Source organism: Triplophysa dalaica, chromosome 2, assembly GCF_015846415.1.
Source record: "Triplophysa dalaica isolate WHDGS20190420 chromosome 2, ASM1584641v1, whole genome shotgun sequence".
Classification (NCBI taxonomy): Eukaryota; Metazoa; Chordata; class Actinopteri; order Cypriniformes; family Nemacheilidae; genus Triplophysa; species Triplophysa dalaica.
Genome location: NC_079543.1, coordinates 14,933,536 through 14,947,511, shown reverse-complemented (window position 1 = coordinate 14,947,511; position 13,976 = coordinate 14,933,536). Strand labels below are relative to the sequence as shown.

Below are 13,976 nucleotides of genomic sequence, written 5' to 3'. Positions count from 1 at the left end.
TGTGGACCCACCTACATAGGGGTGGGCAATATGAGCACAAATTCATATCATTGTATTTTTCACTGTCCAGTCGATATTGATATTAGAATATGATAAAATTTTAGTACACCTTAGTTCAATTATAGGCAAAATATGTATTTTAACCTCATATAACAAAAAAAGTCAGAGATGGGACATAAATCTTAAAAGACTCAATGAACACATGGGATAAAGAAAATTAAAAAAATTTGCTACATGGAAAATAAGGTAACTTTTACCTAACCTTTTAATTGTGAAATAGTTTTTTTCCCAAACAGTGCAAACTTGAAACATGAGGAAGAAATTAAATATTATTGAAAATAAAATAAGATACTGCGGTGGAGAAAAATTCAATGTTATTAATTTCGTTGTAAACTATTTCCTGACATTCGGTGAAGAGCTGTGGCAGGCGTGTTTGACTAAAATATTTACGGCTGGGGATCTCGTATCTTGGCTCAAGAGTTTGAATAAAATTTCTGAAACCTTCCTTCTCCACAGTTTGAATGGGTGCCTTCGCTATGTGATGTGTTATTGCACTGGTTATGTCTTTACATCTTTTTCTCGCCCTGTCATACGGAGTGCCGGCAGCCAATGAAGACTTTATTGATTGCTGCATGGGAGCCATCCTCGTCTTCGTGCGTGCGCTGCCTCCGACGCCTCCGCCTTCAGGACGAAACTTTTTCATGAAAATTAAAATTGGAAGCCTTTTGAGCTATTAATTCATGAAATCGTTCCGGACTGTTAATAAATGCCGTCATTTGGTGAATATGTTTAACGCGTTTTAAGTCTGGTCTAAAATCTTTATGGCTTTGTTATATTTTCCTTGATCAATCACACTGCTGTCTTTAAAGAGTAGGTAACAGATGTTTTTTTAGGCCCTACTTTGGGTAATGGAGTGTCCAACAACAAGTTTATCTACATACAATGTGTAAAAACACTTTAATCTCGTAATTATATGCAGTTATTCGTACCTTACTTCTTGACTGACTCTCAAATGATTCGTTCCACGATTCCCCGTCTAGGCCCCTCCTACCCGGTAACCTTATGTCATGTGATTGGTCAGATGGTGTAGTCTGTCGTGATTGGTCAAATGCGTTCATCATTTGTCGCAAATGGAACGCCTACCATCATTACAGGATTACGGTTTACATGTGATTGGATGTTTTTATATATATATATATATATATGTAGATAGAGATGGAAGATGGAGACCAGTTTGAGCCCGAGTCTGACGAGGAAGAAGACACTAATCCTCCACAAACTCCACCACGACTGGAGCAGGATGTTAGTCAGTGGCAAGTGACAACTCTTGTCATAAAAACTCTCAGTGTGACAACAGGCATGTTGTGTTTTTCTTATCAATGAAGTAAATTATTATTTTTCTTAAAATACGTTAGCCTTGACTTGAAATTTGTTGTGACCCAATGGTCTGCTGAGATGTACTCTAAAAGAAGAATTATATAAATCATTTAATTCCAATCCAAAATTATTTCATAAAACATTCTATTAAGTTCATAAAAGTTTAAAGTATTTAGAGAATTAATTCATGTACATTCAGATGTTATTACAATACAGATAGTACTCGACTTAGTTCTTGAAACAAATATTTTGAGAATTCATGTATTGAACAATTAAATCAGCCGAGTAAATAGCAAGATAAACAAACTGTAACACACCAGAAATAACGCTACATGCCAATGTTAGCATTATATGCATTAGCTAAACACAGACATTCCATTCCATTCTCTACCGCTTATCCGAACTACCTCGGGTCACGGGAGCCTGTGCCTATCTCAGGAGTCATCGGGCATCAAGGCAGGATACACCCTGGATGGAGTGCCAACCCATCGCAGGGCACACACACTCACTCATTCACTCACGCACTCACACCCTACGGACAATTTTTTCCAGAGATGCCAATCAACCTACCATGCATGTCTTTGGACCAGGGGAGGAAACCTGAGTACCCGGAGGAAACCCCCGAGGCACGGGGAGAACATGCAAACTCCACACACACAAGTCGGAAGCAGGAATCGAACCCCCAACCCTGGAGGTGTGAGGCGAACATGCTAACCACTAAGCCACCGTGCCCCCCTAAAAACAGACATAAGTTACGAAAATATTTCTTGAAGTTCAGACAAATATCAAAAGTCACACTTACAGGTTGGGACTCGGCGGAGCTAAAAGGTCCAAATAGAGTTGGTATTGCCCACTCTCTGAAGGATAGTCATTTCACATATCCTGCACTGAACGCGCCAAGATTATCAAAGCAATCATCAGTGAAATGACTGGCACACAGTACAACCCTGGGGTTATACTCCTTCGGTATACTTTGAAAAAATGAATTGTAACCATTTTTCCCTCAGACGTTCTTGCTTAGGTTGCTGAAATAAGACGGACTTAGATTTTACACCGTAGAACACAGACTCTAGAAATGATACACATGCATCACGAACGTGCGACAGTGTTTGGGGAAGGAGACATACGTTTTCCCGGCAGTCTCAGCAACACGTTTATGTATAGTGACGTAGATATGCGTCCACGACTCGTTTGTGTGATTCAGAGTTGCTATTTTTACAAGCAAATAACTTTGTTATTTATTCACCTTCGGACTTACAACTTGGCAGACAGCTTACTTTCAAACACGGCAACATAACAGACTGCATGAAACGTCATTTTCATGATGTCATGTTACGTACGCTTTAAGTTGGTATAAATGTGCATGCTCATATTTTACAAGGAAATGTCCTAGCATTATGAGTGGTTGATGCTGATCGAAGTACTATTAATAAGTGCCGTCACTCGGTTGTTAATATATTAATGTTTCGGCGCATTATCTTAATGTATAGCTTGATGTAAGATTGACTATTTCATAATAAATAAAGCAGTTTGTCGTCACGGATTTAAAGCGTAAATGGTCTCTCTCCGTTTATGTGTGTGTAATACTGTAAATCCGTCCATATGGGGGAGGGGTGTGAATTTCAAATAATTTTCGAATAGTTCTCATCGATCTTCGAATATTATTTTTGCTTTAAATGCCCATCCCTAGTTCGTTGGTCGATGTCGGAGATTTTGAACCCAAACCATTTTTTTACTAATTCCTCCTCGTGCTGTTCAACAATCATACTTTCAGTGTGCTCGCTCATCTTTTTCACTCAAATATCACATTCAATCTCATGAATTTGCAAACGCAAGCTGCAGTTTCTTGTTCCCGTGGCGTGTTTGAGTAATGTTCATCAGGTTGTGCTATAACTTGGACTGTTACAGCGCTCTCTGTTTGATCACTAATGCCTGTGTAGCGAGGAGTTGGACATAGAGGACAAAATATTAAACGTTCACCCTCGACATATCTTCATTAGCAGTGTTAACAGGCAACAAATTTAATAAAACGTTATAAATGCAAAATTAGAGTTCATGACTATATAATGGTATGCATGATACAGCAAAATTCATATCATGGCGCCAAATTATACCGGTAGTCACGTACATACCGGTATATCGCCCAGCCCTACTACCTATCCTTGGCAGACTCTTGAGCTTCTCTCAGAGAAAACCTCAGCTAATGTTTATTGTTTGTGTAGGTTGAAAAGCCATGTCCCCGTGTTCAGTAAACTGACACGAGCCACTAGACCAGCATTCAAATTACACTAGTCGCCACAGTAATTGCGTGAAAAGGCAAGTATGATTCCACGCAGAATTGTGGAACTGGAAGTCCGGCAGAAGACATATAACCTTCTACTAACACTAGAGGTCAGTTTGTTTTTAAGTGTCTAACACTTCTGTCTCATATCTGCCTGACTTCTCCCTTTTGTTTTGGCAATGCTATGTGTGATGTCTCAGCCAGTCACTTCTTTTGTTTGATATTTTGATCATTTTTCTGCTATTTTACCGGTTATTGTATTTGAGAATATTTATTATTTATGATTATATACAAACTATAATGATTATTATTATTGTTCCGTTATTGTTTTGATGATTTGATTTTTATTTGAATTACTTCTCAGGGTTTCTTACATTCTCTCCCTTGCAGTTAGAATTGTATTTGATAATACTTTGATAAATTTGATAAATTCTTGGTAATTATGTTGATGAATTGAATAGCCTAAGTCATAGAATTAACTTATAGGTAACACTCTTAAGCAACATTATTGATAGTTTTCTGTGTTCATCCACACAATTACCCGCCCCCCCCTTCATGGGTAGGATAATAAGTGTTTAGTTTGCGTCACTAACTGACCAACTCAGTTAAGCATTCAACACATAGCACACATATTAAGATCAGTAGATCTGAACGGACTTGCATCTTTCTCTTTGTGCCTTTCTCTCTCCCCTGTTTCTCAATATGTCCAGACAATCCAATCCTGTAACCTGCCAGATCAGCTAGAGACCACAGACTACTGCGATGGACTGACTGGGACCAACATAGGGGCACGGAAACTGTGCTGAGAGCAGTTGGTCAGACGACCTAAACCAAAATGAAGGGACCACGATCTAAACCAGAGCTACAACTACATAGAGCCAACAAAATCATCTGAAGTGCACAGCCAGGATCATCAGTGACCACGTCCAGATCGTCCTACTAGAGCCAGAGTGAAGGAAACTAGGAGGAGCCAGTATCACCCACAGAAGCGCCTAGACCAGCTGGACCTGCAAATGACAGCAGATGAAGTGGACCAGGAGCTACAGGAGGAGATGAAAAGCTACAAGAGTCCTTTGCAACACATACTTAGCGAAGAGAGCAATTGGAGCAGACGCCAAGAGATGAGCTGATAGGAAATCTCGCAGACGCAGAAGCTCTATATAATGGCCCCAGCAAACAGCAACACAATGCCACGGTCAAGGCCTATTAAGGCCCTCTTGCAAGCAGTCCACGCTGAAGTCCAAGCCATGACTCAGCAATGGAATCAAAATTAACTTAACTTAGCTTGCAGACTACAACGTGAACAGACAGGTGAATTCAACAGAATCTCTCCTGTCCAGTCCCCCAGCTAAAAGCCCAAAGCTGTGAAAAGGGGGGGGGTAACCCCACTGTTCACACCCTTACTAGCCCTCAAACACAGAGGGGTGGGGCAGGAACCATCCAGAAGAACCTGCAGACACACACGCTGCATGGCCCCACAGTTCCCCAGCAAGTTGGCCAGACACATGACAACTGTCACCACTAAATGCTGTCACCCTGAACACTGCAGGAGGCCACAACAAATGCCTACCTGCAAAATATTGACTCTCAGGCATTAACACTGCCCAGTGTGACCACAAGAGACAGATCACCTGTTTAGGATCACCACTAGCCAAGAGAACCAAAGCATCCTATGCCAGCAGTCACAAACTGTCAAAGCGGATTACAGCAGCTACAACTCCAAGCCTACAACAGAAGACAGAACAGGCCGAAAGGGAAGTAGACTTCAAATCAAAACTCTCCTCCCTCAGAAATCCGCATCACACAGTGAGTCATCACCTAAGCGCTACTACTTTTTTCCGCCACGATTACCTGATACCTGCAGAACTCAGCCCATAAGACGTATAGAGAACATGGCGCATCCTGCATAAAGACTGTTCAAATCCTGCCTATTTCTGCACATCACAAATAACTATTTCTTCAGGGTACACCACAGCAGCAGATCTTCAGAAGAGACTCAGCAGATGTTACAACCTGCTGGGAACAGCAGAGTATCAGACAGGATGCCCTGAGACAACATGGAGCTGAAAGACGGTGCACCGTGGAAACCCAGCTGGCAAACTAGGAGCCACTGACCCGTTCTAGCCCAACAGTCGTCGAGGAATTAATCTCAACACTGTGGATGACACCTTTCCAGAGAGAAAAACAGTGCAACTACGTCTGAGCCAGCAGAGATCCTGAGGATATCAAAGGATCTGATTACACAAGAAACCTCAACAGTAAAATCTAAATCAGACTCTTTTTAACCACGAGTGGCAAGAGAAATGAATAACACTCTTGAATGCCCTCCTACTGAGAAAACCTCCAGATCTCTGCAACCTGCTTGTCGTCCACAGAGACAGTCATCCTAACACAAGATGAGCATGGCACCCAGACCGCATCTCAGCAAACTACCCAGAACAAGCCGAGACACAAACATTACATTACAATGGAATTGGACTCAAGTGAAGGAACTTCCGCTTTCCAGCAAGCCAACTTGTCTGAAATACATTGCCAGGTCACAAAAGTAAGGCATGACATCTCCGCTGGTTGCGAGAACTCAGTCTCAAGGTTGAAACAGCCAGTCACCCAAACGGTTCCTGCCCTTAGATGCCAAAGGCACATCACCAAGTGACATGATGATAGCAGGCACCCTACAGGAACTATGGGCAGATATCTTAGAAATCAGCTTTACATTGTTCACACGCTCTCCACAACAACACCAGCATCAGACATTTCTTCTTCTGTCAAGTTTGCACAGTTTCCATTGGAGTCATGCCTGTCAGCAACGGCCCAGGACACCTGTGCCTTAAACTTGAAATGGAATAACCAATGCTGAACCTGCTACTTCCTTGTTCCCGCGATTTCAGAAAAATCTCATGTGTTGATCTAATGTGTAAGATAGACATCGAAATAAATTGCAGAGGTCAAAATTTCCAAAAAAATGTCCCAGATAACCCAAATTCACTCTATATAAAAAACAGACATCCTGCTAAACTTATGTGGTAAGACAAGAAGATAATGATAACCTAAAGATCATGTTTATTCATCCCCGTCAATAAATATCTGCTTTAAATCCACTCTATTTTGTGTTGAGGTCTTTGGTTATTTATCTAATTTACTTCAGTATATAAATAAAATATCTGATTGTGATGTACAGTGCTGTTTTGAATTTTATGAATCGTTATACCGTGCTTTTTACAAAGATGAATTCACAAATTTTAAACCTCCATGTGATGGTATGTATTTAAATAAAATTCTAAAAACGATTTTAACAATGTTTGGTCGTTAGGACGTGCCTATCACGTCACAGAAACATTATTTGGTACGTCGGTGAGACGAATATGGTACGTTCCAGGTAAGTCTTCAGAAGGTAATCACCACATCCCGCAACATCCGGTTACATTAATGGAACGTTATTTGGTATATCACTGCCACGAATACGGTCCGGTCCAGATACGTTGTCACAACATAACTGTGTTAACTTGGGTAGCAGACTGAATTGTAAGTGTCTTTCTGCAGTCCAATAGACAGCAGTGTACTGGTGACTAGAGTCTTTTGACTGGTGAATCAGCACTAACTTGTCAAGAAGTTAGTGAGATGCAATGCTATAAACAATGTCCTAGAGCTGCACGATTAATCGTTAAAAGATCCCGATCTCGATTCGAACACCAGACGATCTCATTAATGAAAATCAACGATTCTCGTGTGTCTATTAACTTACACCTTGGACTAAAATAATAACGCTTCAATACTGGCTGTTGCTGCCAGAGAAGTTAAAATTATTATTATAAGGTATGTTACGACGTCACAATCAATTTTTTCAAAACACACACTATCATTACTTCTGTGTCAAATGATCACAGAAGCACTGGGATTAATGCAGAGAGTTGCCAACTCACACGCAAGAGACTCGTTTACAAGTTCCTACTCTCCTAAATTAATCTCACACCAAATAACAGACCAACAGGTAAAGTAAAAACAGCCTGACAACAAAACTGTTCTTATGAGTGTCTTTCAGGATTGTGATACATTGTTCTGATTATGCTTCACATCTTAACTGGACATGTTTGAAACGAAACTAACGATTGTAGTTTGTAGCGCGGACAAATCCGAGTGAGCGCTTATATCCGTCATTATGGTAAAACACGTCATCAGGGCGCATATAACTCTATTAACAATAATAGAGAAGCTGCGCTATTAGAGCTCTTCATTATCAGTAGTGTCTTTCTGTAAAGACTCCTTAAAGCGGTCTGTAGATATCAGGCAAATGTATAAAATAAATGAGTGTCAGCTTATGAATTTGTTTTACTGAGAAATATTTCATATACAAGTTACTTCAAAGCATTTATACATTTTAGGAAGTTAAGCTTTTGCATTTAAAGTAAAAAAATGAAAAAACACTTTAGTTTACTTATGGAATTTGTGGTTAAACATTTCTCACCATAGTTATTGTAGGTTAACCATGAAATATGTAATAATTTTGAAGCAAAGTCCTACATATTAAATACCTAAATAAAAATTTTTTTGTCAGAAACGCTATTAAATTATGTATTTCTTTTAGTCATCATTCAGAATCGTAAAATAATCGCAATCTCTATTTGAAACAAAAGAAACAGGATCCTCAATTTATCCAGAATCGTGCAGCTCTACAATGTCCCCGTCTTTTACTCTCAGAATGAGCTTATCATATTCGCATGCTACAGTAGGGCCCTAATGTTTCCGTGGAATCTGTCACATTTTTTATGTATACACTCGGCGTACCTATGCTTGACGAAGCAGCACATTTGCAGCACATTGAAGCATCTGCTATTGAGAATCAGACATACACAACGTGAGCGTGTTACTATTAGTATGCATTGTTAGCTGTGACCGATTTTAATGAGCCTGAGGACAAACAATGTGATATTTGAGATATTTAAAGAAAAACTGACTAGCGAGACGTTCATGGAATGTATCTGTTATAAGAACCCACTGTATCATTTCAAATCCGTTCACAATAAGAATGAACTACAGGCGAATTCTCTTAAGTTATATTTGAAGTTATCTTTAAGTTGTGTTTTGGGAAAATGCGGAAAAGTGTCATTATTACAAACTTAAATCAACAATATAGCACATGTGTAAGTGTTCTGTCATATTTTGCATACGGGAAGGGGGGCAGAAGCTCATTTGCATTAAAAGAGACACACACAAAAACAGTGTGTTTTCCTCTGCAGCAACAAATGGCCATGTTCAACATATTGTAATGAAAGAAATTTGGTGTATTTTGAGCTGAAACTTTACAGATATTCTGGAGATACCACTGACTATTTTTAACTTGCAGAAAACACTTGAAAACAATAAAATGTATCCTTTTTCTTACAGTATAATATATAAATATGGTCTTGACATGTACCTTTTTTGTTGGATCAAATGAATTCAGAGTAATCTGGTCAGATGTATTCAAAGTTTAAACAGTCTTAAACACAATAAATAACAACTTTCTAAATAAGCAGAACCAAATCTGCTGTCATCTGCATTTAAATGGCAGCATTTTAAGACTATTTGAACACATTTACACATATTATATTTAATATTTAAAACTATTCTATGGAATTCTGCATTTTACCAATTTTAAGGTGGAATTAACAAAAGTAGTCAGCCGATTCCATATGGCCCTGCCTATGAGGGAAAGCAACTTTTTTTAGCAAATCCTATGAGAGGGAAGATTTTGAAACACCAGGATAACTAAAAGTATGTGATTTAAAGATTTAGGTTCATGTAATGTGGCTCTTAAAAAAATAATTTGGTGCCTGCTTTTTTTCCCCCATAGAAGCCAATGGCTCCTTAAAGGTGAAGTGTTTGATTTGAAAAGGTGCTAACTTTAGCCTGCTAGCACTGAAATTATAATACCACCCTCTATGTGATTAGCCGTCGAAAACCACTCCTCCTCCAAACACATGAATGTGTTTCGTAAATCTACGTAACAAATTACAAACTTAATCCATTAAATTCTTCTCAATGCATGTACATACCTGTCCAAATGAAAGAGAGCAACCATGGTATCGTCTTTCAGACCCTTTGCCTGCCGGAGCTCTCTCCATTGTGTAAAAACTAAAATTGTTTATTTGAGTTTTTCCTCTTTCATGATCCAGACGTTTTTTCATTACTGCTTTTTCAAAAACTGACTTTAGTTTTGTAGATTTACTTGTCGGTTCCACAGGAAAGTTTGATTGTTGCTGATTGTCCCCTATTCTCCCTACATTGACACAGCAGAAGTGAGCGCGCTGAGTAGGGATGGGTATCGTTAAGGTTTTAACGGTATTACTACTTTTATCGGTACCACTTATCGATCCAGTACTTTAACGGTACTCTTATCGGTACTTTTTGTTGTGTTTTTTATCAAAGATAAAACTAAAGCTGGAGTTGTTTTCACTTTTTAAAACATTCTTTACTCACCTAACATATCTTAATGCATGTAAAAGATGACTGATACCCGCCTATTATTCATAGAGAATTAAAATAAAAATGCATGGGGGCCTAAGTTTGTTTGTGTTTTTGTTGTTGTTTAATAATAAAGAAATGGTATTCCAATGATGTGTTGTGGCTGGAGACCTTCTCTTTTGTGACGATGTGTGTAGTGTAGCACATGCACATGCATCAGCAACAGGCCCTCTCAGGTTCATGCCTTAGACACTTTATACATTCAAATCCTTGATATCAGATGAGATGTCGTGTTAAATCATGGTCTTGTCCTGGTTGTGCAGTGTAACATGTTTGGGCTTAAAATTATACAGGTTTGGAAACTCTTGCAATGTACACACACACACAAAAGTTTATGTATTTCATCACTACAAAGGTGATTTTAGGTAAGCTCTGCTTTATAATTTCTTAAGCATAATTTACTATTATTCATCCATTTTAAATGCAGTACTGTGAAAGCATTTTCTATGTTTAAGATTTATTTAGACTACTGCAAAAAAAAACCTCTAAAGATTTATATGTAGGCTATTCTTTAATGTGATGTGTGTTTATTAAATTATTACATACTAATTTAAAGAAACCTTATGCAATGTTTATGTCGGTGCTAGGCTAGCATACGTACCTCAGAACATGGATGATGAACTAGTAACTAGGTTGTCGAAATCTTTGCATTTATCTGTCTGCACATAATGCACTTTTGAAAGATGTTTCGCCAGATTAATTGTGTTTCCGCTCTTTCAAGCAAAAATCTTGTTTCACTTGTTGCAGCGAGCATTGTTTGCATCCACTCGAGTGAAATGTAACCAGTCTGATTCTCTCCGCAATCGTCACTCTATTAAGCGCGAACTTTAGTGTCGTGCATTTTCCTGCATTTTCGTTATTCGCAATCTCGCACGCGAAATGTCCGTCAGTCCCACACTACACAGAGCTCGTGCGCGCACAACACGAAAGCTCGCGCGCGAGTTTGTGTAGTGTGGGACTGACGGACATTTCGCGTGTGAGATTGCGAATAACGAAAATGCAGGAAAATGTCTTAAATATAATCGCAAATTAGAAATGGTTGGTCAGTTAAAATATGCTAGGTAACGTTTTATCAATAATAAATAGGAAATGTTTTTCTTAATTTCTCCAGTACCGACAGCAGAACCGTTAACGTCAGAGCTTATCGATACTTCGGTCTTTCATAATTTAGCACCGGGACCGATAAAGTACCGAGTTTCGGTACCCATCCCTAGCGCTGAGGCACTGATGATGTATGATGTCTGCGTTATCATGGTGCGCAGTGTTATAAAAAAATACATTGAAAATGTTCACATGACCAGTCACAGCGTTCAGCCAGAATTTTTTGATTGGGCGAAATGTTTTTTGGTTTTTCTTTTTCTTCACAGACGAAATATAATTATAAAAATATTATTTGACCATTATAATTCTTGATTGCTTTCAGGATGTAAAGAGATTTCCAACCAACGTGACAAACAATGTTTCTGGACAGGATCACCCACCATGCCTTTAACTGATTTTTTTTGTCTGGAGCCCTGACATGGGTACAAAACTGTTACAACCAAGGTGAGCACCTGCATCTGGACAAAAACTTTCCTTCATGCAGCAGAAGCGACAGAAGAAACGTTACATCTGCATCATAATAAAACAGGTTGTGTCTTAATCCTTAAATTTAGAATCCGTGTATTCTCTCCCTTCCAATGAGTGTAGAGTGAGCATGAAAGGAGTTGCCAACAAACAAAGTGCATTGCCATTCGTTTCTGAACTTGGAAGGCGGTTTAAAACTTTTACTTTGTTCCTTTGTTACTTTGTACAGCTCTAATTTGACAGGCAAAAGACACCATACCGATTCTGCATTATAAACTCCGATAAAAAGATTGCGTCTGACACAATGAAACGCGTACAGTGATGGTGCAAGTCAAACAAGTTGCCCTCAAAATACCACGGACTCGTTGCATGTTGCTCTCCAGAAAAAAACAGCCACGACAATACTGATGAAAGAAAACTGAGCTCAGAATTATTCAATAGGAGTGTGTTCGGCACTTGATAGCACTTGATAAAACGGCCTGCTCTTACAACAGAATGCAGAACAGCTGACCTGTTTCTCTCGCATCCAGAGACAACATCTACCTCCAGTAGACCAGACTTGGTGCCATTAACCTGGGTCAGTTATTAAAAGACTTAAAGCCAAGTAAATGTGTATTGTCCATCTCGCATTAAATTGAAAATGTATGGTGCTGCAACTACCATAAAAATATATATATATTTTAACAATAAAAAATAATTCACAGAAAATGATTTATGTGCAACAATAACATGCATAATAGTGATGTGACAATATGGGTTGTTTATATTTAAATAGCTCGGTTTTATAGATTTAGTATCAGGTCCATGCATCTCTCATCTAAGGGGGGACCCTTGCCCCGAAAAGCGTTGAAGATCCATGCTCAATAACCATATATAAGAATAAAATACGTATTTTTGGAAAGAAACGCTGATTTAGCGCGTTAACTTACCAGGCGTATAAAGCCGAATCCTCTGTCTCGGTTGATGAACACCTCGTTGGCCTCGCTGTATTTTAAAAACAGTTTCTTGAAATCTTCCTCTGTTATATCTTTTGGTAGATTACCGACAAACAGTCGGCATCTCTGATTAAAAAATTTCTCGTCGGGTTTTCTGTTTATTTTTAATTCTATAGCATCCTCTTTTGTAACGGTTTCAGAATTGAATGCAGAATTATGGTCCCACGATGAAAGAGTTCCTGCCTCCATGTATCCGCTGCGGTCTGCTGGAGATTCTATGTTAAGTTTTACATTCTGAGGTTTCGAGGACGAAACAGTATTTTCAGTATTTACCTCTTTAAGATTATGCTTTTCCATAGCTGTGAAGACTTAACGTCTAGTCTATTACTTGAAACACCACAGTTTATATCTTCGACTAGCAAACGAGTGAGTTTACTTCTTATGTTTTGTAATGGCAGCTGGCAAACCAGCTTTGGGTGCATTTCCGCCACCTATTGAGCTGGAGTGTGGAGTTAGCTGGAGTGTGGAGTTTAAGGAGGAGTGTCGCTACCCGATCCGTCCCGGAAACACGATTTGTTCCGCGCATGCGCGAAAGTGCGTCTACTTCCGGTAATTACCATTTTCACGACAGTCGACTCGATGCGTTCTAATTGGCGCCACTTCCTGTTATCTTAGATGTTTTACGACAGTCTGTTAGTGGCGATGTTGGAGAGTACAAAAATGGTTTACAGCGCTATGGATTCGTTTGTGTTTTATGAACGACTTCAGAAATTTCTCTTAAAAGGAGAGATTCCTGACTGTCCTTCAGAGCGTCGTTAGGTTGAGTGAGTGGGTGGGTGGGGTTTGGGTTGTTGTTTGGAATAACCAAATGTGTAAATAAATGTAATAAATACATAAATAACTTTTTCTGTGTGTTTCTTAAATGCAGACATTTGTTAAAATATTAGAAAAGTAAGGTCAATGCCCTGTTCCTTAATCTGCAAGTTAAGTAAATGAATAGATGTTTGATTGTGTGACTGAGAGAGGCTGGGTGGGAGGTTGAGATTTAGTGAATGACTAAAGAAAATAAGGAACAAATGTAAAAATAAATTGGATGAATTCTGAAAATCCTGCTTGTCAAGGGCAACCAAGGATTTCAATAATCTAATTAGGTTATCAATTTGTGCCACATATTAACCTTGACATATTTTGCCAAAAAAAGGTTTTAAGAGAATCACTAATAAACATATTCATTTTAAGTTTTATAGTTTTTCTATAAATAAAGCAGTATTGTTATACATAAAAATCAGTTTCTCACTCCTGACATATAATATTTT

At 38.8% G+C, this 13,976-nt stretch overlaps 1 protein-coding gene across 4 annotated transcripts in view; it reads right to left on the bottom strand.

The window, feature by feature from the left end:
• pspc1 (paraspeckle component 1) overlaps nt 1-13,400 on the bottom strand; it is a 46,159-nt gene extending 32,759 nt beyond the window's left edge. The window contains exon 1 of one of the 4 annotated variants that reach the window (XM_056770183.1): nt 12,655-13,400. In XM_056770183.1, coding sequence (XP_056626161.1) covers nt 12,655-13,017 — 363 coding nt within the window. In that variant the 5' untranslated portion in view covers nt 13,018-13,400. The remainder of the gene's footprint in view (nt 1-12,654) is intronic. The other 3 variants (XM_056770176.1, XM_056770190.1, XM_056770199.1) reach the window with 3 other exon arrangements.
• Nucleotides 13,401-13,976: the final 576 nt, after the last annotated feature.